At 42.2% G+C, this 26,331-nt stretch overlaps 2 protein-coding genes across 3 annotated transcripts in view; one reads left to right on the top strand and one right to left on the bottom strand.

The window, feature by feature from the left end:
* The window catches only part of IQCB1 (IQ motif containing B1), a 28,958-nt gene extending 21,863 nt beyond the window's left edge, over positions 1 to 7,095 (bottom strand). The window contains exons 1-3 of the mRNA XM_063288793.1: positions 6,981 to 7,095; positions 4,819 to 4,981; positions 4,591 to 4,720 (exon numbers count right to left, since the gene is read on the bottom strand). Coding sequence (XP_063144863.1) covers positions 4,591 to 4,720; positions 4,819 to 4,981; positions 6,981 to 7,092 — 405 coding nt within the window. The 5' untranslated portion in view covers positions 7,093 to 7,095. The remainder of the gene's footprint in view (positions 1 to 4,590; positions 4,721 to 4,818; positions 4,982 to 6,980) is intronic.
* Positions 7,096 to 10,233: 3,138 nt separating this feature from the next.
* On the top strand, positions 10,234 to 25,411 carry EAF2 (ELL associated factor 2). Of its 2 annotated transcripts, XM_063288792.1 has the most exons (6): positions 10,234 to 10,537; positions 12,787 to 12,881; positions 14,742 to 14,878; positions 15,896 to 16,041; positions 21,196 to 21,465; positions 24,653 to 25,411. In XM_063288792.1, exons 1-6 carry the CDS (start codon positions 10,435 to 10,437, stop codon positions 24,697 to 24,699), a joined length of 798 nt encoding a protein of 265 aa, XP_063144862.1. In that variant the 5' UTR covers positions 10,234 to 10,434; the 3' UTR covers positions 24,700 to 25,411. The 2 variants fall into 2 exon arrangements, with proteins under 2 accessions (XP_063144862.1, XP_063144861.1); XM_063288791.1 differs by lacking the exons at positions 10,234 to 10,537; positions 14,742 to 14,878.
* The last annotated feature ends 920 nt before the right edge of the window (positions 25,412 to 26,331 follow it).

The raw sequence follows: 26,331 nt of genomic DNA, 5'->3' as shown, positions 1-26,331 counted from the left end.
TGGCAGTCACGGGTGGTGCCGTCTGGTTGCTGGTTGGCTTGCCGTCGGTTGAGACGTGGGGTTGAGCTGTTTCTGAGCATCGCTCCGGGTGGTCACAGCCATCCCCAGCTGGGAGGCGGATAGGACCGTCCCAATCATATCTGGGACGGGCTCTTCATCTTGGGGCAGTCGGGAGAGGGCGTCAGCCAGGAAGTTCTTTTTGCCCGGCATGAACTTCAGTTGAAAGTTAAAGCGGCTGAAGAATTGGGCCCATCTGACCTGTTTCGGGCTGAGGCGTCTGGGCGTCCGGAGGGCCTCGAGGTTCCGGTGGTCTGTCCAGACCTCGAATGGTTGGGTGGCTCCTTCCAGTAGATGCCTCCATGTTTCTAGCGCCGATTTTACCGCGAACGCTTCCTTCTCCCATACGTGCCAGCGCCTTTCCGTCTCCGAGAATTTCCTTGACAGGTAGGCGCATGGCTTCAGGATTCCTGTAGGGTCCTTTTGGAGCAGTATGGCCCCCAGGGAGAAGTCTGAGGCGTCGGCTTGGACCACGAACGGCTGTTCTGGGTCCGGATGTGCGAGGATTGGCTCCGTGGTGAACAGCGCTTTCAGCCTGTTGAACGCTGTCTGACACGCGGGAGTCCAATTTAGTACTGTCCCTGGGTTCTTGGCTCGCCATGTGTCCCCAACTCCTTTAGTTTTGAGGAGGTCTGTTAGAGGGAGGGCTATCTCCGCGATCCCCCGTGCGAATGACCTGTAGAAATTCGCGAAGCCGAGGAAGCTTTGGAGTTGGCGCCTGTTACGTGGGCGTTCCCAATTCACCACTGCCTCGACTTTTGCGGGGTCCATTTCTATGCCTTCCCCGGAGATTCGGTACCCCAGGTAGTCTAGGCGTGCTTTATGGAATTCGCACTTTGAGGGTTTGGCATAGAGTTTCGCCCTTCTTAGCTTCTCGAGGACTTGTCTGGCTAGGGTTACGTGTTCTTCGTGCGTCTGGGTGTAGATGAGGACGTCATCTATGTAGACTAGTACCCCTTTGAACAGGTGTTCATGCAGTACCTCATTGATGAGCTGCATGAACACTCCCGGGGCCCCTGCTAGTCCGAATGGCAGCACCTTGTACTGAAAGGCGCCTAGGGGGCAGTTGAACGCTGTTTTCCATTCGTCCCCCTCCCTGATTCGGATCCGGTAATACGCCTCGCGAAGGTCCAGCTTGGAGAATACTCTACCCGTGGACAGGTGGGCGAGCATGTCTTTCACGAGGGATAGGGGGTATTTATTGGATAGGGACGCCGCGTTGAGGCCCCGGTAGTCGGTGCAGAGCCGTAGGGTGCCGTCTTTTTTCTCCCGGAATAAGACGGGCGCTCTGACCGGTGAGCATGCCGGCTCTATGAAACCCCTATCCAGGTTTTTATCGATGAACTCCCGGAGGGTTGTCATCTCCTTTGGGGTCATCGAGTAAATCTTCGGCCTGGGTAAGGGGATATCAGGAAGCAGCTCAATTCTACAGTCCGTCTTGCGGTGGGGGGGTAGTTGGTCCGCCTCCTCTTCTCCGAAGACCTCTGAGAAATCAGCATATTGCTCAGGTAGGTCTTCTGGGGTTGCTGTGTTGTCCTGGGCTGCCGCCTCTGCCCGTCCCACTGTGGGGTTGATCCTGCCCGCCGGAACTGGCGCCCGGTACGCGCCGTCGTTGAATTGGAAGGTGCAGGTCTTCCAGTTAATGCGTGGGTTGTTGGTCGCGAGCCACGGTATTCCTAAGACTACGATGGGCCGCCCTATGTGGGTTACCACAAACGATGTTCGCTCGGTGTGGGTGCCCATTTGCAGGGTGACCGGCTCGGTCTGCGTCGTGGCTGGTTTCCCTCCCGCTGTTGAGCCATCCAGCTGGTGGAAAGCCAGCGGCGTGGGGAGGGGGAGGCAAGGCAGGTCGAGCTTGGCGACTATGTCGGGGTGGATCAGGTTCTTGGAGCACCCCGAGTCCACTAGCGCCGCGGCCGTGGTGGCTCTGTTGCCAACGGAAAGCCTGATTGACCCCATTATTACGGAGCTTTCGTCGCTCTGTCTATGTGTTTTGCGCCCCTGTTCCACCACCTGCCTCGCGGCGCGTTTTAAGGCAGGTGGGGAGCGTTTCCCGCCGGCCGGTCTGGGACTTCGGCGTCCTCCCCCGCCAAGTAAGCGTCCCAGTCTTCGTCCGGTGTCGCTGTGGCTCCGGTCATCTGGCGGTGGGGGGGCGGCGGTGGGTTAGTTGGTTTGAACGTCGTTTTCGGTGCGGGTTTGGGAGCGCTAGTTAGTGTTCGGTTGGAGAAGCAATCTGCCGCTTTGTGCCCCATTTTTCCGCACTTCGCGCAGGGTCCGCGAGTAAACTTCTTCTTTTGATACGTGGGACCGGCGGGCCCCAAGTGTGGCGCGGGTACCTTTGGGCTGGTGTTTGTTTTGTCCTCTGCCGTCGCCATTAAGAAAGTGCGGTGCGCGTGTTCCGCTATCTCCGCTAGGTAGATCCAGCCTTGCAGTGTCTCCGGGTCGTCCCAGTAGAGTGCCCATTGGAGTACCTCGCGGTTGAGGCCCCTTTTGAACATCTCTAGCAGGGTAGTCTCGGACCAGTCGTTAATCTTCCCTGCGAGGGCTTTAAATTCGAGGGCGTGGTCCGCGACAGTTCGTGCGCCCTGTTTGAGGGCTTGAAGTGTGCTTTTAACCCTCTCCTTGGCTAGCGGGTCCTCAAAATAGTGCTTCATCTCAGTGATGAAGGCGTGGAAGTCAGAGAGGGCGGGGGAATTGGACTCGTACATTTGGACGTACCAGTCCGCCGCCCTGTCTTGTAACTTGACCGCCACGGCTGCGATCTTGTCCGCTTCGGAGTCAAAGGAGTGTCCGTGCCGCCCCATGAACTCCCTGGCATTTGTGATGAAAAATGACAGCTTCGCGGGGTTCCCGTCGAAGAAAATGGGGAAGTCCTTTGGGGCCCTGGTGTTCGGTGGATCCCCTCTCCTCGCTTCCCGTCCCATGGCTTCGTCCACCGGGGACGCTTGCTGGTTAGCACTTGGCCTATGGGGGTGCCAAGACCCGCTCGGGGTTTGAATAGGGGTGTGTACCTGCACGGGAATGTTGCTGTGAGGCATGGGGAACATCAGCAACTGCAGCATGGTCCTGAGGTCCCTTAGTTGGGCCTCCATGGCCGTGAGTCTGGCTTGCGTTTCTCGGTCCGAGGTCCGCGCCGCAGCTGTGATCAGACCGGTTGGCGTCTCCGCATAGTTGGGCCACCGGTGGGGTTCAGGCATTTCCGTCCGCTGGTCAGCTCCCTCGACTTGGGAGCGAATCGGCTGGTTCGCGTCTCCATCCTCCACCGCGTTTGTTGCAGTTGGGCTGAAGCTCCACGCCTGTGGCTGGGGTGCGATGTGGGACGGGGAGGTCTCCGCGGGTCTCGGGAGGTATGTTGCTCCCTCCCGTGGTCGGGTCGCCTCCGCCTCCCTCCGGGGGTGGGGCTGAGGCTCGGGATGGGCCGGGAGGGTGTCCGTGGCTCCTGGGGTCCGCATTGCCTCTGGCCTCTGTCGGTCCTCCTCCGCTTCTCGCCGTGCAGCTCGCCCGTCCTGGCTGCGACGCGTCGGCTCCATTGCTCTCCGCTCGTGTTCTCGCCGTCTGTTCCTCCCGCGGCTCGTTGTTGTCCGGTGGGGCTTGGCGAGGCTGAGTTTATGACTCTCAGCTTTATGTCATGCGCTGCCTACTACTGAGTAAAACACAGACACTGATTCAGGGAAGAGCAGGTTCAGGTTTATTTCAGCATAGTGCATAGCTAGAAAAAGCTGAGAGTGAAGGGAGCGCGCCGGTGCGGGGTTTAAATAGCCCGCGCCGGTCAGCACCCCCCCCACCTTGGGTTGTGTCATCCCCTCAAGTCCTGTATGCTTCATTGCCGGTAGGTGAGGGGTCGCGGGGCCCCTGCTGGTGCCCCGGGCTTCGCTCATAATCGTTTTCTTCCTCCGGCCGGTGATTGCTGTCAGCTGGGCGATATCCGTTGCGTTCCTGCTGACAGCTTCAGGTGTGCCTCGTGATCCGCCCTGTCTTTGTCGTTCTTTCTTCCCCCTTTGTGTTCTAATGGCTGGTTCATCCGGCCGGGGTCGTTCCCTTCTCCTCGGGGTCTGTGTCTGTTGTTGTGCGTGCTTTGCTTATCTTTAAATCCCTTCCTCTAGTTTCCGAGGTATTGTCATGTGTGTCGTTGTGCTGATGCATTCAGCTCAACGGTGCTCATGACAATCTGTCTTGGCAATATTAACTGCGGCGTCAGTCTACAACCAGAGGCAGGTCTAATAATTGCTACACTTTCACGTTCTTTGTTCTATTAATCTGAATAAATGATTAATGAAGCTGTGTGCTGATGCATTCTCAAACTAGCCTAAGTTCAACATTTTCCTAGTCCCTATAATCAAGCAGAGTATTATCAAGCATTATCAGAAAGGGACAGTGCACTGTGTTGATAACAGTCTTGGGTCCTGACACCACAGAAAGTATGCAAACTCAGGGTCACTTATGCCAGAATTAGAGGAAGTGGGAATCCTCACCTGCCTAAATTAACAGTTTTGTACATTAATATGTCAAGGTATTACAAAATGGCTCAAATACCTTGATTGCCCGGATGAATCGTGCTTGCAAACGCCTTCCCAAGAAGAGGAGGCTGTCCGTAGCAGAAGGAAGCAGCTTACTGTAAAACTCCTCATGTTCTGTTTTCACCTCAAGACCTACACAACATTGACTAAGAAGAAAAATAATTGTTTTTCCCCTCTGTAGTTTGCAAGTAGAGCTATTAGAGCAGGTCAGGACTACAGCTGTGTAACCATGCTGTATTTTTACCTTAATATCTCTGCTATCTGGGCAGCAGTAGTCCAGCTTCCAGGCACTTTTGTATAATCTTGCTTAAGGACTAGTAGACAGTACTGAACTAGATCACAGTAGTATAAGTCCTGTTTAATTTTCTTCAATTCATTACTTCCAGGGGATGCACTCGTTAAAATTTCTAAGAAGAAAAAATTAAACTGCTTAGGTTTTGATCCCTCTACAAATAACAAGTACAGCAGGCTGTAAGACAGGTCAAAAGGGAGCATAGCAAAAACCACAAAATAAGGTTATAACGATTTGGAACATCAGTTACTAAAGTAGAGGTGACCAGTTGCTAGATAAATATAAAAAGCAAGCTATACAATTCACATCAAAAAGGCTTATGAATTATTTTAGAGCGAAAAGGAAGGCAGTCAAAAAGTCAAAGGGATGGTATAAAATGAATCAAGAGTCAATAGAATGCAAATAAATAACATTTAGTGTTTAGCCAAAGAGAAAATGCTTTGAACACATATGAACAGTGTCCATAAGACTGTAATAGGAGACTAATTTTGAGTTGGAATTCTGTAATCAGAGGGTAAGACTTCCTTATTCTGCACAGCTAGAATGAACCAACTTTGGCCATAACGTCCTTTACTGGAAAGCAGCCCTCTAACAACCGATAGTTTCTCTGACTGAATTGCTACTGTGGTTTATTCTTTGTCTCATTTTGTTCATACTATTTGCATAATGTGCTTAAAGGTAAAGGTTTCCCTTGACATTAAGTCCAGTCATGTCCGACTCTAGGGGGCGGTGCTCATCTCTGTTTCAAAGCCAAAGAGCTGGCATTTGTACGTAGATACTTCCGTGGTCATGTGGCCGGCATGACTACACGGAACGCCGTTACCTGCCCGCCGAAGCGGTACCTATTGATCTACTCACATTTGCATGTTTTCGAACTGCTAGGTTGGCAGGAGCTGGGACTAGCAACGGGAGCTCACCCCGTCACGTGGATTCGAACCGACCTTCCGATCGGCAAGCTCAGCAGCTCAGTGGTTTAACCCACAACGCTACCGTGTCCCTATATAATGTGCTTACCATGATTAAAATAACCCTGATTTACTTAATTCACCTGATTTTCTAGGCTTGTGTGATACTCTGAGCTATAAATTCACAACATGGACTGCGTGGGCACAGCACAGCCAAAATGTGGCTGACCAGTTTATGGATCAGTGTATCGAGCCAATATGTGTCTGATCTGCTAACAGATTGGATACTAATTCTTATCAAAAGGAGTCTGATATACTTTTTCTGAGTAAAAATTATATTAAAAGGTATAATCTTTCATGAGCTGTATTCACCTCATCAGGTACATGGAGTTGATCAAGCTTATGACTTTTAATGAAATGAAAAGGTGCTACTAAATTCCTATTTTTTCATTACCACATGGCTTTCCTTCTACATGTTGTATATGTAGCTCTCCTTCTACATAATACATATCATACAATTCTTTCTTGGAAAACTTAAAGATACAGAAACCCACTCTAATTCTTATCCTATTATTAATTTATGTATCAGTGTGTCATATGAATATTGTTATAAAATAAATCCATTCTATTGAATAAGAAACATATGGATAGCTCCTGCTTCTTCCCTTTGGTTTCCAATCTTAATGCCTGAAGCATTATTTTTTTTCCCTTTTCCTTATTTGCCTCCAGCATCTTATGCCCTGCATAACAATATTAATTTTGTAAATACACAAAACATCAAGACTGATCATGTAAATTAAAAACATATATTAAAATGAAATTAATCTAATTTAAAACAATGGGGGACAAAGAAAAAGAGAGGTTTATGTATCCATTGAGGGTTTTTATGTCAACATAACTTCTTAAAATACATTTTACAAGATCTTGAGCAATTCCATGGTCCCTGTCCAACAGTACATTCATTCCTACAGCTATTGTACTGACAAGATTCACCACAACCTCATAATTCCCATGCTGATCAAGTCTTTCTTCTCTGTAATACCAGAATCTCTTCTCTGTACGTACAAATGTCCTTTCCAGAAATCCCAGTGGAAATACCTCTACAGTAACAGAATACTGAACCCGACATTTAATCATGGCATAGCAGGCTCAGCACATACAACACCTTTACCTTATGCTGCTGTGCCTAAAGGATCTTATTCAATTCACCTTTTAACTTTAGTAGCAACACGGGAATATCCTGATCAGGGCTTTCAGTAATCTGAGCAGTCAGAGACAATATTCTAGAATCCACAGGAAGTGGCTTCATTTCATGTAACATTAACTACAGAAAGAAAGGAAAAAAGGCAGACAAGATAATTATCTTCAGTAAGTAACAACACCATAGATATTTTATGGCAAGCAACAGTTTAAGCAAGATGCAATAAATAGATTTCATCTAATAAAATCCACAGATTTTATTTATTTATTTATTTATTTATATATCAGATTTCCATGGGAGATATATTTTAACCAAAGCTAATTTTAATATCAAATTCATAGACATTACTACTTCTACTAAAATGTATCTTCCTTTGTTAACAGCAATACTGGTTTTGATATATTTTTATTTCACTAGTATAAATCAAAGGCTAGGGTTCTGTGTTCACTCTCAGGCATATATATATATTTTCTGCATTTTGCAGATCATCTCCAAATGCTATGTTAAAGAGACAGCCTTCATTACTCTGTGGAAAGATAGGAGTGTGGGGCTATATGACTAAGGGCAGCATATTTCACAGAGGGGCAGCAATTACTAAGTTAGACTACTTTGGGGCCCATCCTGTTAAATGATCAAGTAAAATGTATAGATATATCACTATCTGAAGAGAACTGTTATCCATCAGACTAAAGAAGCACAAATTAAATAGGTCTTTGCATTATCCCAAGCAAGCAGCTCCTTATATTATAATCAATCAGCAACAATTATGAAGCAACATTGCCCACTAAAACTGAAATTATCAAATGTCAAGTATATCACTTACAAATATCAATTAATTTGGTCCTAATTAGTTATGGTTGAAAATAACAGGATACAGGTAACTTTAGAGAGAGGGCAAAATATAAATGCATTTATAACTACTGTCAAAACGGTCAGAAGCTGCTTCTTTATAATCTTTTTCTTTCTTTCTCTTTTCTTCCTTACTTATTCACTATTCTTTCTTTCTTTTATTCAATTTCTATAGCTGCCCATCTCAGCAAGTGACTCTGGGCGGCATATTTTCTAATATTTGTACTGAAATTTCTTCAATAAAAATTATATTAAAAAAAGAAAACAGGATGCATGAAAGTAAATTCATTAATATTCTGAGGTGGTAGCAGGATTAATAACAATTTGTTAATAACTGGGATAGATTTTTGGAAAAAACAAGGAAGAAAATAGGAATAAGTAAGAGCTCTACAATTAAGGGCCATATTGAAAGTCATTTGGTTATTATCAATTTCATCAGTTTGGAAACTGATTTCTTATGCGATAATGCTTCTCATTGTGATATCAGAACGATGGTAGATGTTTTAATGCTAGCTTACCCCCATGTCTGTTTCAAAGAAGAAAGAAAAAATCCTAAGTATAATAAAATATTTTCCTTGAAGATCCAAACACTGAAACCAAAGAGGGGCAACCAAAGTGATAAGAACTGAAACAGTTCCCCTATAAAGCAAGATTACAATATTTGGGACTGTTCAGCTTATAAGAAAAGCAAGCAAGGGGAGACACAATAGAAGTAAACTCATACAAGGCATGGGAACAAGGCATGAACAAAGAAGTTTAACTTACGTTACAGCTTTGATAATTCATTAATGAAACTGGGAGATTCAAGACCGGCAAAAGGATATCCTTTACCCAACACATAGTTTAATTATGAAAATAGGAGCAGTAGACATGGGCATCCATTTAGGTCCACTGTTTAAAACAGTGTTAGGCAAATTCATAGAGGAGCATATTATCAATGGCTACTAGTCCTGAAGGCTGTTCACTATCTCCTGAAAAATAACAAGCTTCAACTACTAACTGTAGGAAGAAAAAGGGGAAGAGGATTAATGCTTTACAGTTGATAATTGTGACAAGCTTCTTGGATGACATCTGATAAACTTCTGTAAACAAGACAAGCACTGGGTGTGACCCAACAAAGCTTTTGTTTTTAAAACTGGTGTAATAACAGGTATCACTTCTAATACAAACTGGATTTCTGCGTTTTCCTGTTGCAAAGCTTTATTATCTTAGATGTTTGCATCAGTCTTCCCAAATTTAGTATCTTCTTTGAATTAGCTATATGCATATAATGTACTGGTCCCGGACCACAACTGGCCAGTTATATTTTAGTCCAGCATGTTGTATGACCTCAGTCCATGTGGCTAGTTTATAAGTCAGTGAATAAGCTTCTCATGCAGTCATAGCCATATTGGGACTACCACTTCTATATTCCTTCTAGAGCCAGCAAGGCAGAATACTGAGATACTGGAGAAGGAGACCCAGGTTCAAATCTCCACTGATCATGAAGTTCACTAGGAGATCTCCCATCAGTTTCTCTCAACCACGTGGTTGTTAGGGATACAGCAACCCCTATGTAAGCCACCTGGGGGGATTTAAACCCCACTACTGTACAACACTGTAAGGGAGTTGGGGCAAGGAAAGCAACTGACTCAAAGTCATCTCAAGGAGTGTCCTGCTCATAGTGGCACTACCTAGCCAATTCTGGCTGATCTCATAGAAGCTAAACAGGTTAGATTTGGTGAATACAGAGTGATGGAAGAGTTGTAGAATCGTTGAGGAAAAAAAATCAAAGAAGGTAATGCCAAATCATCCCCACGCTGACAAGAAAACCACAGATGCATCCATGGAATCATGGGAATGCCGCTCGACTCGCGGGAGACACTTTTTTTTAAGCCACCTGGAGCTCTTAAAAAAGACCGGTGGGACATAAAATGCAGAAAATAAATGAGTAACCCCGTATCAGCTTTGTAAAAGCCAGTTCATATTATTTCCCCCTCCCTCTGACCATTTCAGCAACTGTCTGCGTCATAGCGTCCTCATTGTGGGCACGACGTGGCTGCTCAACCTCACCAAAATCACTCACTGAACCTCAGCATACTGTCTCACCCTCCTTCTCTCCCGACCGGAAACGCTGTCGTGCCAACGGTTGTGAGATCACACGCGCTTCCAACCAATAGAACGGTGCTCTCCCCTCCTGAGGTTCACTTTCCCCACCTCCCATTGGCAGGCCTTTTCCCAACCGTCCTAATTAGCATAACACGTCTTTCCTCCGGGAAAGCTGAGTCCCGCAGACCGGGGCGGCTTTAACTGACGGCTACCAGCAGTGGGCGTGACCCCCTAGACCGTCGCAGCCAATAGGGAGGTAAGCCCTTCCTCTTGTGTCGCCTCTCGCTTAGGTACCCTCCCCAACCTCTCCACTTCTAAGAAAGGAAGGCGGCGCTAGGAGCATCCCATCCAGTGAGGAGAAAGCGGCGTTTGACAGAGGGCGTGGCCTCGCGCGACGGCTCTGTCCCTTCTCCCACTGGCGAGCGCGAGAGATGTACCCGGGCGGTGGACGCGGCGTGGTGGCGCGCGAGGGTGCTGGAGAGAGGCGACCGACAGAGGAAGGAAGGGGCAAGTGGGTGTCTCGGGATGAACGGGGCGGCCCGGGCGCTCTTCGGCAGCAAGGAGCGCGTCCTGCTGCTGGGCGAGAGTTTCGAGAAGCAGCCGCGCTGCGCCTTCCACACCGTGCGCTGTGAGTTGAAGCGGGAGCTTTAGCTGGAGGCCGAAGCAGGTGGGGAAGGGGCTGCGGGGTGGGGGAGAGTTGAGGCTTGCTGAAAGAATGCGCCGGTGAGAATCGCTGAGCTCTGGCTCACGAGAAGCGGGGACCCTCGGTTGTTAAAGTTAACCTTCTTCTGGGTGGGGAAGCTTTGGGGACTAAGGCGTAGCCCTCAAGATCTGTGCCACGAGTGTGCATTTTCCAGGCACATTGTTACCCATGCTGACGTTTTGAAAGCCCGGAGCCTTTCGAGGGAGAAGGGGCAGTGTTCTTTGTTGCGGGTGTTTGTTTATTTTAGATTATGAAACAGACTCAGAATGTTGCTTTTCTGCAGGAGGATTAAGGAGAAAGGGCATGCTCAAGGGATATTTAAGTGGCACGATGCCTATTTCATTTTGATATAATTGTGGGAAATCATTGTGGACAACTTTGTTGTAATAGGGGTTAAACACGCTTACATCACATGTATCAGTTTCATTCCGTGGCTTCTCAGCTAGTCAGTTTAAGGGGCCATCTGTTTTTTAAGGGAAGAGAACTTTGAAAAACAGGTAAGGAGAATCTGGTGAAGCTAGCTGGAAGGTGATCAGCAGCAGTGAAGCAAAGAAACAGCAAAGGGATTGTGGTATGGCTTGGGGTGAGAAGCTGAGTTTCCAGAGGTTGCCCAACAACCTTCACACCTTTCATATAAGACCAGTGCGGAATAATAGTTTGTGAGTGTGTGAACTTTTATAGGTGAGAGCATATTTCAATATCTTGGATGTAGAACAGTGTATTTTTAATGGGATTTTAAAATAAAATAAAGTTTCTTTACATGTGTGTTTTACTTACTTACTTCTATAGATTTCACATTTCTTCTTTGTGCTTTTAAACATTTCACATTCAGCCCGTACCGGAATAAAAACCAGTTATCACTACCCAAATCATATTTTCTAAGACAGTATAGATGGACAAGATCCAATTTTTAAGACATTTGTTTGAATGCATTTTGGGCTATGTGACGAATGATAGCATATTTTGTACAGTTCAGTGCACGTTTATTTGGAAGTAGATCCTGCCATATTTATTGCAACATTGATTATTAATGTTATAAAATTGCAACCTAAAGATTTACATTCACTTTAGAAAAGATCTGCTAAACTTCAGTTTAACTGGATTGGTTAAGTGCTTGCAATATGGAAACTGGGGATACATTTATTTAAAACTTACTTGAGCACTCTCCAGTGTCAATAATTAACAGGGCCAGTTAACAGGATCAAGGGCACACTGGACATTTTTAGGAAAAAGAAATGCAACAGTATCCTGGGGGTACACAAACTAGGTTTGTAACTTTTTAGTTGCATGAAATACCTGGTAAGAGTAAAACATTTCTTCAGCTAAATTAAGGTGCGCAATAGTATTTAGTAAAAAAATAAAGCTGACATCTAGTGGCTTGAGATCACCTTTCACAATTTAAAGCCCTGTATATGCATTGGATAGTAACTGTCATCATCCCTAATCAGTATACTTTTGGAGAGCCTCAGGTTGGATTAAAACAGTGATTAGTTCCACTGGATAGGAACACATATTACCACAATTGTAACTCCCATGTTATAGGGTCATGGGAATGTACATCTGGGATATTATTTGGATTTGTAATCTGAAATATATCTTCTTTCTCTCCTGAATCTTAGTTCTGTATTTTCTCTTGAATGTGACAATTAGTTGGAAATGGAGATCTGTTTAAAATTGAATGACATATTTTTGTAAAAGAGTGCTGCTCAGAAATGTGACCAAAAATGCTCCTCCTCTGTAGCAGTGCCTGCCCTCTGGAATAAGGTTCTGCTCCCCACCACTGGTGTTTCAAAGGGCCCTAAAGACCTGGCTCTTCGCCCAGGCCTTTGGCAAGCATGATTGAACCCCCTTTTCTTTTTTTTCTTTGTTCCCATCTGGGTTTGTTATCTCTGCCATCTTTGATCTTCTTTGTTTCATGTTGTTTCCTTGTTTTAAACATTTTCAACAATTTGTAAATAGCCCAGAGTCACTAGGAGTTGGGTGGTATATACATTTAATAAATTATTATTAATTTATAATAAGTAGTGGATTACTCCAATGGGCTCTTAAATAAAACTGAACAGGACAGTTAAACTAGTAGTACAAAAGATATCCATTGAATAATGTAGCTTTTCCATTTATCTTGTAAGTTGCTCAGTATTTAAGGGATCATAAGTATTTATGATTTTATTCAGATGACTTCAAACCTGCATCAATTGATACATCTTGTGAAGGAGACCTTGAAGTTGGTAAAGGTGAACAGGTGACAGTAATGTTGCCAAATATTGAGGTAAGATTTCTGTATTCTTTAAAAAGGCATAGCTATATCTATGTCTTAAAGCATGATTACTTTTATGTAAGTGCATGAAGAGTATAATTATCAAGGTAGTTAGACTATGCAGATGTGCTGTTATATTAAGGGGATGGATAGTTTCCTAGATGCTATTGAACTGCAATGGTGAAAAATAATGGAAGTTGCAGTCTTAAAATTTGTATTTTATGTGTTTACTATGCAGTTATTCTGTAACAGGTACTGCTACAGAATAACTGCATAGAGCAATAACATAACAACAACAAAGAAGTAGCTGCAAAAAGTGATTGAGGATGACAGGACAACAGATCTGAAGTAGACAAATGGGAAATAAATAATCCTAATAGAAAATAAATAAGGAGTCATTGTCCAGCCTCTTGCTAGTATGGGGATCCAAATTAAAGGAACGACCAATAAGAGTGCCTTTCTGATTATTTTGATTGTAAAAGTTATATATATTTTCACCAAATTTCTATTTTCGAATCTGGTCCTGAGATACAGAATCTATATTGATGTCTTAAAAACCAACTTTTTATTTATGTTGATGGTTTTTAATTTCTGATTAAATAACCTCCCCCATGGTTTGCAACTTTTGCTAATGTCAAGCACAGGCAGGATATCTTCTACTCAACAATTAATTCAGTATTTTTGGAATATTTTTTTCTTTATCTTGTCATGGTTTACTTCTCAATTTCTAGTGTATCTTTTCTCTTATTCGTTCTTTAGCCAAAACCAATACCATATACTTTATCCTTTTTTTAAAAGTCTGTCTAGAAGCTTGGTTGTCTACATTTCTCAGGTGTGCAAACCAAGCTTCTGTTTTTTTCATCACAATAAGTCAGAAACCTTCAACTTTCAAATATTCTGATTGAGCAAAGGTGCTGTTGCATACTGTGCAATTGCTCCCACTTCTTGTTCCTACCAGTCAGAACTTCTAAAAAAGCAGAGAATATTGTATTACCTAATTCTCGTGGCTTGTTCCTCTTCTAACAAGCCAGAGCCATAAGTCAAAAACAAACATTGCTTATGTTTTTGCTTGTTAAGGGTGGTTTCCTGGTTTGTTTGGCCACTCCTGATAGGAGGAGCTGAGTGGGGATGACCAGACACTGATATGATTTGTGTTTTTTGTGACATACGAAGTGGGCTGAGATTGATTTACTGAAGGACATAGAATGGTTCTTTTGATGAGAGAGGTTCTCCTTCATTCTGTTATGATTTCAAAATATTTTTAGTAAATAACTAGTAAGTTAGAAAACCCAAATAGTTATTTTTCTGTGAATAATAATGCTAGTTTGCTCCAAGGTTACATACAGCAATTTTCCAGTTCTGTTCTAACTGGAAAATTGCTGTATGTAACCTTGGAGCAAACTAGTATTATCTTCAGAAGTTGCTTGTTGCACTGCAATTTTGATAGACATTTCAGCTGTAAAAAGAGAAAGGAAAGGAAGAGAATAATTCAATTCATGGCAGTAATGGAGTTGCAGTTGCTGAAGCAAACAAACTTGCTTTTTTAACCTTCATAACTAGGGAGGTATGTTAATTAAGGAGATGAAAGAAATTCTTTGTGGTTATACAGTAAACAAAGGCAATCAATTAACTGAGCTGGGCTGAATTCAGTGTTCTCTGAAGAACTCTGAAAATGGAGATACATTTCTTTAAATGATTTCATTATGAGACATGAATCCTGCAAAATTGGCTTCCCTTTTTCATTTTACAATGAAATAGACACTCTTGAGGCTAAGTGTGAAACATAAGGGCTTTTAATTATAAAATATACAGCTCTGCCCTAATGGAAAAAAGCAGTGGTGATACTAGTAATTCTTTTCTGATTTAAAATAGGGTTCTACTCCACCAGTAACTGTTTTCAAGGGTTCCAAGAAGCCATATCAAAAAGAATGCATCTTAATAATTAACCATGACACTGGAGAATGTAGACTAGAGAAACTTAGTAGCAATATCACTGTGAAGAAAACCAGGTGGGTAGAAAAAATTAGCAAAGTTGTTCTTAAAATGTTGTAGTTGCTGTGGGAAAAAGTTCAGAGAAGCCTTGGTCTCATATGTGTTCCCTTCCCTTATCATTTTCCAGTACGAGTATCAAGTGCAGTGCAGAAGCTGTTCACTTCTGCTTCTGATTTTAATATTAACCACAGCTTGCAATTCAGATGTAAATTTAAACTATGATTAATTGAAACTGAAACAGCAGCAGCAGCAGCTTTCAGTTTATTCCTTACTGCTCTGCCAGAACAGAGGAGAAAACATGCAGGTTCAAAGCCCTTCTAGTTTTCTTTCTGTTACAGTGAACTGTGTGTTTGTCCATATCACCTGTATAGTGACTATTGAAATGTACACCTGCGTAAGGCATTTATTTTGGAAGATTTTAATGAGGCCCTGGATGGGAATCTATTTCTTCTGTGCCTGGCCTACTCTGTTCAGTCTCTGGGCAGCTCCTGCTTTCTTTAACTCCATTTCTGAGGCATGCTATATCTCTTTAAAATTATGCACTGGAATAAACTTAACTATTTTCCTGTAGATAAGCAAGTTTAGGGGTGTTTATTTTAATAAAAACTTCAGCATACTTTCATGAAATAACTAGTTGATAAACTGTATTATGGTAGGAGCTATTATATTCATACATGTCTCAAAAATACAACTATTTTATATTTTTTAAACAGTGTTGAAAAAGCAAGCTATCAGAAGAGAATATACATAGCTCAGGGTTGAACTGTGGAGTCCCTGGTGCTTTCTGAGCTTGGTGGTTTGCTTGTAGACATTTCATTACCCAACTAGGTAACATCAGTGTGAGTGAGTGTGGGGTTTACTCCCTGTTTACATACAGTAGCTTGCTCTGCCCCACACTCACACTGATGATGTTACCTAGTCGGATAATGAAACATCTGCAAGTAAACCACCCAGTTCAGAGAGCACCAAGGACTCCACGAAGCAAACTATTACATATTTTTCAAGAATGGTTGTTTTTTAATGACTTGATGCAGAGGTGAAGGAAGCAGCAAGGTGCAGTCTCGTATTGAGCAGCAGCAGCAGCAAATGAAACATGCGAATAAGATGCCAAACAACAACAAATCTTCTCCACCAAAAGAAAAATTGTCTCCACCTTCTCCCATGGATGATATTGAAAGAGGTAAATTATAGATATATTCCCTGAGACACTAATTCTGTGGAGTGTTAAACTGACTCTGTAATTTGAAGATTTTGAGGCTGAAATTCTCATTGAGAAGGTAGGTTGGTCAGGGGTACACACTTTCAGACTCTGGTGGGATTCATATGGTGACATATCCATAGCACATACTCTGCCTGCATGTAGAAAAATATATAATGTGGGAAGGTTTTTAATTCAGCTTTCCACTCAGTTTGCTGACTTGCTGTGTTTATTTGTGTGTAGAGCAGGATATTAAATAAGTATATAAATTCATACCCCTATATTGAAGTACTAGAGTCCAGATGTATTGCCTTTTAAACTGATCTTAAGTATTTTTTAAAAATGGTAAAGATTCCTTTGAGTTTAGTTCAGCTACAGATGACTGCCTAGGTTTTTCCATGTGGCCTTATGGAAATGGTTTCCCATTGACTTTTTCAGAATTTTTTTTTCTAATTTCCCAATCTAGTCTACCGTCCCAGGATTTCCTACTGAGTATCCAGGAATTAACCAGATCTGATCCTGTCTAGCTTTTTCAGGATCTGCCAAGGTCATCTAAGTGCTGCACAATATAGAACATATTCTTGTAAATAAGCCGCATAATTGGCGTTTGTTTCTGCTTTGCCAGTCCCTTTCATGAGCAAAGATTTGGCTGGTGCAACAGTTTGTAGACTTCAGAGGAGACTCCCTGTATTCTCCATCAGCCGGCTTGTTTTTCAAATGCATAGAAAAACATTTTGCCTCTAGCGTAGAAATGCAATGATGAAAACTATGGAGTTTGCCACTGCCCCATTTGATTTCCATGCTTGCTATGCATAAGAGATTTCACTCTTTTGCATCTAGTGTAGAAAAACAATGGACTAAGTAGTTCTGGCCTTCCACTGGCTCTCCTTTTTTAATAATAATAATAATAATTAATAATTCACTTCCTCTGAGCCAGCATGAAAACCAAGTAAGTTGACAGATGAGGGGAAAAAAATCTATCCCTCTTCTGCGGGACTGCTGCATTTTCATGTTGGTTGGAAAGAAAGCAGGTTCACTTTGGCAGTATTCAGTGTTGGCTGAAAAACAACAGAACAACTTACTCTTCTTCTGTCAACTTGCTTACTTACCATTATGAAATTCCACGCACCTCTGTCGGTCTATGTATCTCCCTCCATGCCTCCTCTTCAGATTAGAATTCATATAATCTCTAATTACTGTCTGTGGTTCCAGAGGTTTATGAGAGCTATAGCAGAAGTTTTTTTTATTACTGTTCCATTACTGCACTGGATGCAACATGCTGCACATCATCTTCCCTCTGATCCTTTATTCCTGCCAGCAGTAAAAAGAAGTGTGGTGTGGTATAACAATACAAAACGCCATGCTACACTACATAAATATACAACTGACTCATTGTCTGTCTGTTACCTGGATTCTACAGCCATGTCGGTCCTGCAACTGGTCATAGTTTATATATTCTCTTGGTCTCTGTCCTGATTCTTTTCTTTACTTTCTTTGATAACAGCCTCTAGTTCCTTCCTTCCATTAGATTATGGCCTTATTTTCACTAAGATTTTCCATGGATATGCATGTAGTTGCCTAGATCTCAGGTACCTTTTTCTGTGGATGCTGCTTTTCAAGTTGGGTCATACTGAATTTGAGTTTTGCTTCTTTGAATGGCTTGGAAATCATGCTATCCTTTTCCTTTCTTCTGTTAGTAACAGTGGGAATATCATATGATGTAAAGTAAGATAGGATAAGCTTCCGGCTAAAAACTGTGGCAGATAACTAGGAAGAACTTGGTTGGGCGGTGAATTAATGTTGGAAAGTAGTAGCTCGCTGTATTGATGGCTAGGGCATCCTTTTCAGGCAAAGTCCTTGAATACCCAGGGGATGGGGGGAAAGGCATACAGGCAGGTGTTTCTTTTGTGACTCAACTCTGACTGGAAAATCTTGTCATTTAGTTTCCTGAATAGCTGCTTAAAAAGTACCCCGTGCTGTAGGGGAGGGTGTTCAAGATTATATTAAAATGGAGAGTTTCTTTTCTAAGGATGATTGCTTTGTTTAAGATCCTTTTCTGAGTCATACAGTTCCAAAGAGGCTGCCCAGCATTCTGCCAACCTGACAATTACCCAGCAAGGAAGGACCTCTGATGAATGGGGTGGGGTAGACAGGAATGACACAGGGAATCATTACTGTTTTGCGTTGCCAAGTAGATGGCCAGGACTGGCCAGGACATAAGTGAAATGGGACCCGTTTGGTAAAATCAGACATGCAGAAAAGTATTTTTAATGAATTAAAAATTAAACAAGAAGGAAACCTTTTCTTAGTTTAGCCTAAACTAAGAAAAAGACTGTGTACACATTCAGAATTTAAGAGCTCTTGCTGCTAATGCTGAACTGTTTGGTGCTGATCCTGAAAGCTTTAGTGAGATTGTGATATTGATAGTCCTTGACTTATGACCATTCATTCAGTGACTGTTTGAAGCAGCACTGAACAAAGAGACTTACAACCCGTGCCCGAAGTTATGGCCATTGCAGTGCCCACACAGTCATGTGATCAAAATTCGGGAGCTTGGCAGCCTTCCTGCACTTATAACCACAGGGGCGCTTCAACTCCTCCCACCCACTCCTTTGGATCTCTGCCACCCTGTGCTCTGCCACCCCAGCTGATCTTCGCCGTCTCCTTGCTCCCGCTGCTGATGAGACGTGCCCAGCCTGGCTGGGGCTGTGAAAAAAAAAAGAAGCAAAAAGCAGCCCCAGAGCACTGGCACACCAAAAAGCCCCTTTGTGCCATGCTCCTGGGCCAGGCTGGGGCTTGCCATTCGCACTGTGGAAAGTAAAAAAAGCAAAATGCCCAGCCCCAGGCATATTGGCATGCCAGTGCTCTGGGACTGCTTTTTGTTTTCTTTTTTCACAGTGCAAATGGCAAGCCCCGGCCCAGGAGCATGGCACAAAGGAGCTAAAACAGCACCAGAGCTATAGCAGAGCACAAAGCTCAACACCAGCCAGGCCCAGCACTGAGTGGCAGAGCACAGGGTGGAAAGGTCTCAGAGCGCAGAGTGGTGAAGGTGACCGTGGCTGGGATTGGGCTGGGGCAGCTGCGGCTTCCTGGGGTGTGGCGAACAGTCTCAGAGCCGTGCGGTTCTGGGGCTGCTTGCCATCTCGCAAGGCACAGTGCAGGGTGGCCAAAAGGGCAGAGATGGGGGTGAGATAGATGGGTGGAGGGAGTTGGAGGAAGTCCCTTACCTTACTGAGGCTTGGGGCTGGGGGGACCAAGCCCTGAATGGCTTGGATTGTGGTGGGTCTTCGGCTAACAACCAGTAAAATTTGCTTAGCGATGGCAATGGGGATTGCCATCACTAAGTGATGCGGTCATGTGACATCTCACTTTATGTCTGCATCGCTCAGTGGCCAAAATTCTGATCCCAGTTGTGGTCATAAGTCGAGGACTACCTTTATATACAAGCAAATGGACATGGAGAAAGGAGTGGATGTCTCTGATCATTCTCCAACCATTTTTTGCTCTTTGGTATTAAAATAATAATCATAGGGTTATAGCTTCCTTTAACAGTGTAAGTTGGGATGGGGATTTAAACCAGCCATGCTGAAGATTTAACGCAGTTTGCCTAGAATCTGAGTGAGGTTGCATGAACAGTTGGGCAGTGCTCCTGCTTGAAGTTCATCAGCAAATCCCATACAAGATAATACTGCTGCTGTTTTGGGTTCGTTAGAACTGGCAACAGTAGCACAGCTTGGCCTGGCTTAAGAACACACCTCAAAACTGAAAATGCTGCATGGCAAATAGTGTTGCAAAAGTTGACTAGAGCCAGAGTAAGGGTTTTATAGAACTGCAGAGCTTTATTGAGGAGCTGCTGAAGTCCATTTACTGGACTTTGATACAGAAATAGTAGGTTTTTGCATTCCAAAATGAAAACCATTATACAAATAATCAGTGCAGGATTTTGATTTGAGTACAATTAATGTAAAAGGAGCATTTAAAGAAAAACAGGGTGACAACATTTCTTTAAAACCTACAGCTTACTGTCAATGATATTTGAAGGACTTAATTCATTAAAATGCTCACGTACCTGATTTTAAGCTGATGCTCTCCTCTGCTTTTGCTTTGCTTTATATAATGCTGTTTTATTATTTTATTGAATGTTACGGCATATTCTGATTCTGTTGTCTGATATCGCAAGGTGAAAGGCAGATTAAAAATGCTATTAACGAATAATGTTATAAGTGCATTCTCATAACCTTTGGAGCCTGTGACTGCCAGATTTAATTAATCAAGCCATGCTAAGCCTTAATGCGACTGAATGAACTTGGTCTATCAAGCCTGCCCAGACTGTTGCTAACCTAGAAGAGTATTTTGTTTGCTGCTGCAAAAACCTTGGAAAAACTCCTGTCAAAAGTTGACCTACAGTTACCAGATGATCAGCAGGAGGATTTGTTTGTCACAAGTCAGCTTGTCCCTTTCCAGTGCAGGTAGATCTACTAACAACAGCAGCTGCAGGGGTTACAGTCATTCGATTAAACTCTAAGACTTGTTGCCTAACGGGGTACAGGACCGACAGGAAGCTCTGGTGTGGGCTGGTCCATGAAGTCAGGAAGAGTCGGAAGCGACTGAACGAATAAACAACAAATGGGGCACAGAGGGCTGGGAGGTCTCGCTGTTCTATTTCTGCTGCTACCGCTCAAAAAACAACAACTATGAAGCAGGTTTATTCATGTGTGTTTTGTATTTGCTCCTCAGGGCTCTGCGTCCATATCAAAGATTGCTCAAAGTCTAAATAAAGAGAAGTTTGAGGAACCTTTTGCCAGGTTCTTCTCCAAGAGCATTTGTGAACAGTCAGTATCAGCTTTGTGCAAAGAGGCCAGGACTGTAATTAATTATTGAAGAATCCCCTTGAGGAAAAACTTACTGAGTTCTGTTTCAAAAAAGCTTCTTGTATATTCAGAGGTTTTCTTCCTTTTTTTAGAACTGTTACCTCCTCTTTTTACTTTTCTTTGAGTAGGGGTTTCAGCTTTGGGAGTATCTGATTCAATTTTAGCCTCTATACCACATAATTCATTATCTCCCATTAGGTTTGTGAGCGGATTATTTGTGCCTTGGTCCTAAATTCTTTTTTCCCTTTCAAATTGCATTTTTCAGAGCTAAAAGCAGAAGCTGAAGCTATAGAGCAAATGAGTAGCTCTGACAGTTCATCGGAATCGAAGGGTTCATCCTCTTCATCGAGTAGTGAAAATAGTTCTAGTGATTCCGAAGAAGCAGCAGCAGCAGCAAAGCTACCTCTTCCCTTGTCGATGCCACCCCTACAGCCACAGCTTCCTGTGAGGACAGTGTCACAACAGGCCTTCCCAGATGTGGACACGGGATATCACAGAAGTCAAGAAAGCAGGGGCCGTTTGATGAATACACTGAGTAAGTAATGAAACAAAGCATGCTATGACAGACTTAGGTCTGAGGAAACCACGTGCTGTTAGTTACAAATCTCCAGGCATAGTTTTAAGTTACATGGCAGCATGTTGGCTTAGAAGCTGGGATAAAAGCTTCATTGACCTCTCATTATGCTAAATTAAAATTATGCTGTGAACGATATGGCACAGATGATACCATCTACTTCTGATTTCAGAACATGGGGTTTCAAAACGATGTGTTCTAGAAGCATTCATAAATTTCAGAAATGATTTCTGCAACAGAGTTCACATTTCAGTGCAGTAAAATGTTTATTTTATCTCCAGGGCTGCTTTGCTGAGAACTGATCTGTACAGGATATGGCATTTTTGTCTTTTCCCTATGGCAAACAAGTTACTCCTGGTTGGTGGTCAGTCCTAGCCTTTATCCCAACCTTGGAGTCAGAGAAGGAAGTACGAATTATTATAGAATTGTAGGGCAGTTGCTGTTTTTTTATACAGTTCCCAAAATTGAACATTTTAGTTAAAACACAAAGCGTGTTGGCATGTCATATGTAAGTGATAGATTCCCACTGTATTTTCCTGTTCAAATAGAGCTAGAGAGGGAAGCAGAGGAGTTTTCCTGCTTGGTACTGGGATATAATATGAAATCAGGAACACTGAGGGGATAAATTGTAGCTTGGCTGTCAAAGCCAGGCAGAAATGATGAAACCTGATCATTTGTATGGAAGGTGAAAGGTCCCCTGTGCAAGCACCAAGTCATGTCTGACCCTTTGGGGGGATGCCGCTTTTGCGATGTTAGCCTTTACCTGCATGTACATACAGCCCATGTGTATTCAGTTACACTTCATTGTTAACTGCAGCCTTCTATAGAAAACTTTTTCTGGCTCTGTAAATCTACACCTTGGATTATACAGCAATTGATTCCAATAAGAGTTATTAATTTTTCCAGCAATTTCTGTAATATTACTGCTTCCTTGAGACTTTTTTTTAATAATAAGGAAATTTTGAAGCTTTTGTTAAATGTTTGTAACAGTTTGACAAAATTAAATTTTGGAAAGAAAACTGGCTTTCTTAAAATGTTTTTCTGTATTAACAGGGTCAGATCCATACATGTTAGTTTATCTGAATCTAGTGTGTGCCATGCATAGAAGTAAAACAGCATCACAGATCTTAATATGCACTCAGTAAGGCAAAAAACTTAACAAGGCTGTAAGGTAAAGGTAAAGGTTTCCCTTGACGTAAAGTCCAGTCGTGTCCGACTCTAGGGGGCGGTGCTCATCTCCGTTTCAAAGCCTTGGAGCCGGCGTTGTCATAGACACTTCCGGGTCATGTGGCCAGCATGACTCACGGAACGCCGTTACCTTCCCGCCGAAGTGGTACCAATTAATCTACTCACATTTGCATGTTTTCGAACTGCTTGGTGTGCAGAAGCTGGGACGAGCAACGGGAGCTCACCCCGCCGCGCGGTTTCGAACCGCCGACCTTCCGATCGACAGCTCAGCGGTTTAACCCGCAGCGCCACCGCGTCCCGTCAAGGCTGTAGGCTGCAAAATATTGTATAAGGTTAAACAAGCATATAATTGTATGGACACTTCCTGGGTCACATGGAAAACTATTCTTTAAAGCTTCCAATGATGGAATTGAAAGTTGCATACAATAGCCAATGAGAAATAGCAAGGTTTTGATTTAGGTGGGATTAACACCATGTGTTAACTTTACATCCCAAAGTGGTGAAAAATCACCAGAACAGCCCAAGAGGACTGAACATGCTTAATGGTATGATGAGTTTAATTATATAACATTCTTGTAGGAAGTTCAAGAATAGTAAACTGGCTTCATGTTGCCACAAAAGGCAATATGGGAGGAACTTGGAATTTTGGAGAGTGTGAGAGAATATGATTGAATGGCTAGAAACTTGAACAAAATCATTGCATCATTGAGCATTTTGTTTGGGCTCTTTTAACACTATAAGGTTGATGAAGTAGAATTGTTCCTATGATAACTCATAATGCAGTATATTGCCTTTTGTGGCAACATGAAGCCAGCTTACTATTCTTGAACTTCCTACAAGAATGTTATATAATTAAACATAATATGAGAAATTTCAAAGAAACTGTTAATTTTTAGTATTAACTGCCTCACATTTTTAAATTTAAATGCCTTCTTTTATTTAGACTTTAGTTTATATTTGCCTGGCTTCTAGGGCAAAGAAATGCATTAAATGTGTACATTTAATTAAAATACATTCAGTGCATTTCTTTGCCCTAGAAGCCAGGCAAATATAAACTAATTAAAGAAATTTGATTCAAATCGCTTCTGCCTCAAGTATTTATAACCCAGTATAGAAAATTGATGACCCCTCAGTCTTCTGTTGTTGATTTCATATCACAAATTGCCACTGAAACATTTCTAGAAAAAAATTCTTTTTTCTGCTTTGCATTGAAATAAATAGAAATTGCATAAGATCTCATTTATGTGCTTGGGTGGAATATATTATTTGCAAATAATGCTTCACATGTCTACACTTTACTATTTTAAAGTTTAAACATTAAAGCCACATTGAATGCAACTAATTCTGCTTCATGTTGCCTTGTTAGGAGAGGTTTGTACAGTATCATAAGATGGATACTTGAATCTGACCCAAGTTTATAGAGCTGCATAAGAGCTATAAACACCTCTGGGATATATGTTCTCTTCTGAACCTTTCCCCCCAAATATTATTGTAGTGCTCATCACTAAGTATACCTATGTGTCTGGCAGCTATCCTTTCTTTCTCAACTGATCTAAATATAAGAAGACAAACTCTAAATTGTTTTTCCCAAATGACTAATATTACCGTCTTCCAAACAGTATGACAAGGACAAGGACATTATGCCATTGCCTGTGCTGTTGCCCCTGGTGCTGTAGGCCCATTCCTCATACTTTTTATGAGGGCTAAATTGCAATCAGTTTTAACTGGTTATTTTCCCTCTTGAAAAGCTGGGCTTTACTTTAATTGGCAAGTTCAACAGGAGGGTTTAGTAATGTTGAAAGTTATTGAAAGCCTGGTGGATCTTGTGTGTTAGGAATTCTTTAAAAAAAGAAAAGCAGCTGATGGAATGGAGGGAACAGGATCCAGATTCAGATTATGGTGTTGGGTTTGATTGCTAATACCTCTTTACTATGGTATAACTTGCCTTTTTTGATTTTAGGAAATGATCTCCAGTTGAGTGACTCTGAAAGTGACAGCGACGATTGAAGACGGTTTGACGTTTTAAAGATGCATTATTTCCCTTGTTGAAGATGAAAAGACGTTTGTTTTGCACTAAGATAAAAGTAATAAAATTGAAAGCATCTTATCAGCTTTGATAATGAAGTTGACTTAATTTTTCTGACATGAAGATCAGCATTCCTTCTGCCATAACTTTATATGGCTTTTCTAAATGTCTGGATGTTGGGTATTTTAGCCAGATCCAGAGTAGCTTCTACTACCTCCTTTACTTAAAAGTTAAAACAGTTAACTATTCTGTGTAACTTAAATGTGGAGGAAATACTTGTTTATAATATACATATTTTGGATAAAACTTTTACTTGAGAACCTTGGCATACATATGTATAAGTAAAAGAAAGCAAGTAGTTAATATCTGTTACATTTTTATACTTGGGAACTAATGGTATGAAAGTACTTGCTAATCAACAATATGGCACTATCCAATTTTGTGTAACTATTGAGCAAAAATCAGCACAATCTGAATTTCCAGATCTTTTCTAGCCAGTAGTTCTACTTATATGGGTGTTACTAAATTTTTTGGTTTTGGTAATAAATTTGAATCAGTTAATAACTTTAGCATCTTGGTAACTAAAGGTGTATCATTACATAACATAAATGTCCTCTTAAAATTCTGTTAAGATCAATGAATTGCTTTTGATTGGCTCAGAAACAATAAAAATATTTATCATTTCCTTGATAACTTCTGTGCATATTGGAAGCATTTGTGACCCCTTTTGCCCTTTAAAACTGATATAATATAGGGAAATAATCTCTGACCTCATAAATACAAAGAAGTTATGAAGCATGCAGACAAGCAAAACTATACAATAAGTGTATGCAGACCACTCCAATATTTCACCACACTGAAGTGAAATATTTTCCTATGTCTGTGTCCCAACTGTTACTCTCATATATATAGCCACAAATAATTCTAAGGTAGGGGCCAGTAATTTACTATACATATTATTAGTGTGCATTCTAATACTTTGTGGAATAACATGTTTATGAATCAGCAAGAAATCTGGTTCTCAGCACTAATCTGGTCTTTTGTCAAAAAGATAATTGTTCTCAGAAACTTGTCTTGCACTAATTTAGTTTTTTGTGAGCTGAATAAGCATGTGCTTAAGAGAACAAGATATGGCAAGTGTGCTCAAGGTCTGGCTGCAGGAATATAAACATATTCTTAGATTCAAGAGACTTTCACAGTGCAAAATCACATTGTTTTGGAGCTGTTTGGCACTACAGTGTTAGAAACAGAGAAAAAAAGAAAACTGGAAATTTGATGAAGTTCTCGGCTGATCAATTATGTCTTGTTCAGAAACAGAATAGCTTCCATAATGTTATCTGTTGAATTTTTATTTCCTTTCAGCTGCATAGAAGCTACATTTTTCTTGTTATGTGAACACTTCTGGCACATAGTTTGAGGAGGTAGACAAAAAATTGGCACCAGGTGTCATTTTGCATGGGAAAGTCCCAGGTGATTTGATCTTCTCTAGCCATGTGCCTATTTCATCCATATACAACTTTTAGCCATGTAAGATCATAACCATACAAATTACTTTTCAAGTGGGGGAGAGGCTGAATAAAAAAAAATCCTTGGAAGTATAGTTTGCTTAAGGT

This window comes from Candoia aspera, chromosome 1 (genome assembly GCF_035149785.1).
Source record: "Candoia aspera isolate rCanAsp1 chromosome 1, rCanAsp1.hap2, whole genome shotgun sequence".
Lineage (NCBI taxonomy): Eukaryota > Metazoa > Chordata > Lepidosauria > Squamata > Boidae > Candoia > Candoia aspera.
Note: the sequence above shows the minus strand (reverse complement) of the source record. Positions and strands in the feature narration are given on the sequence as shown.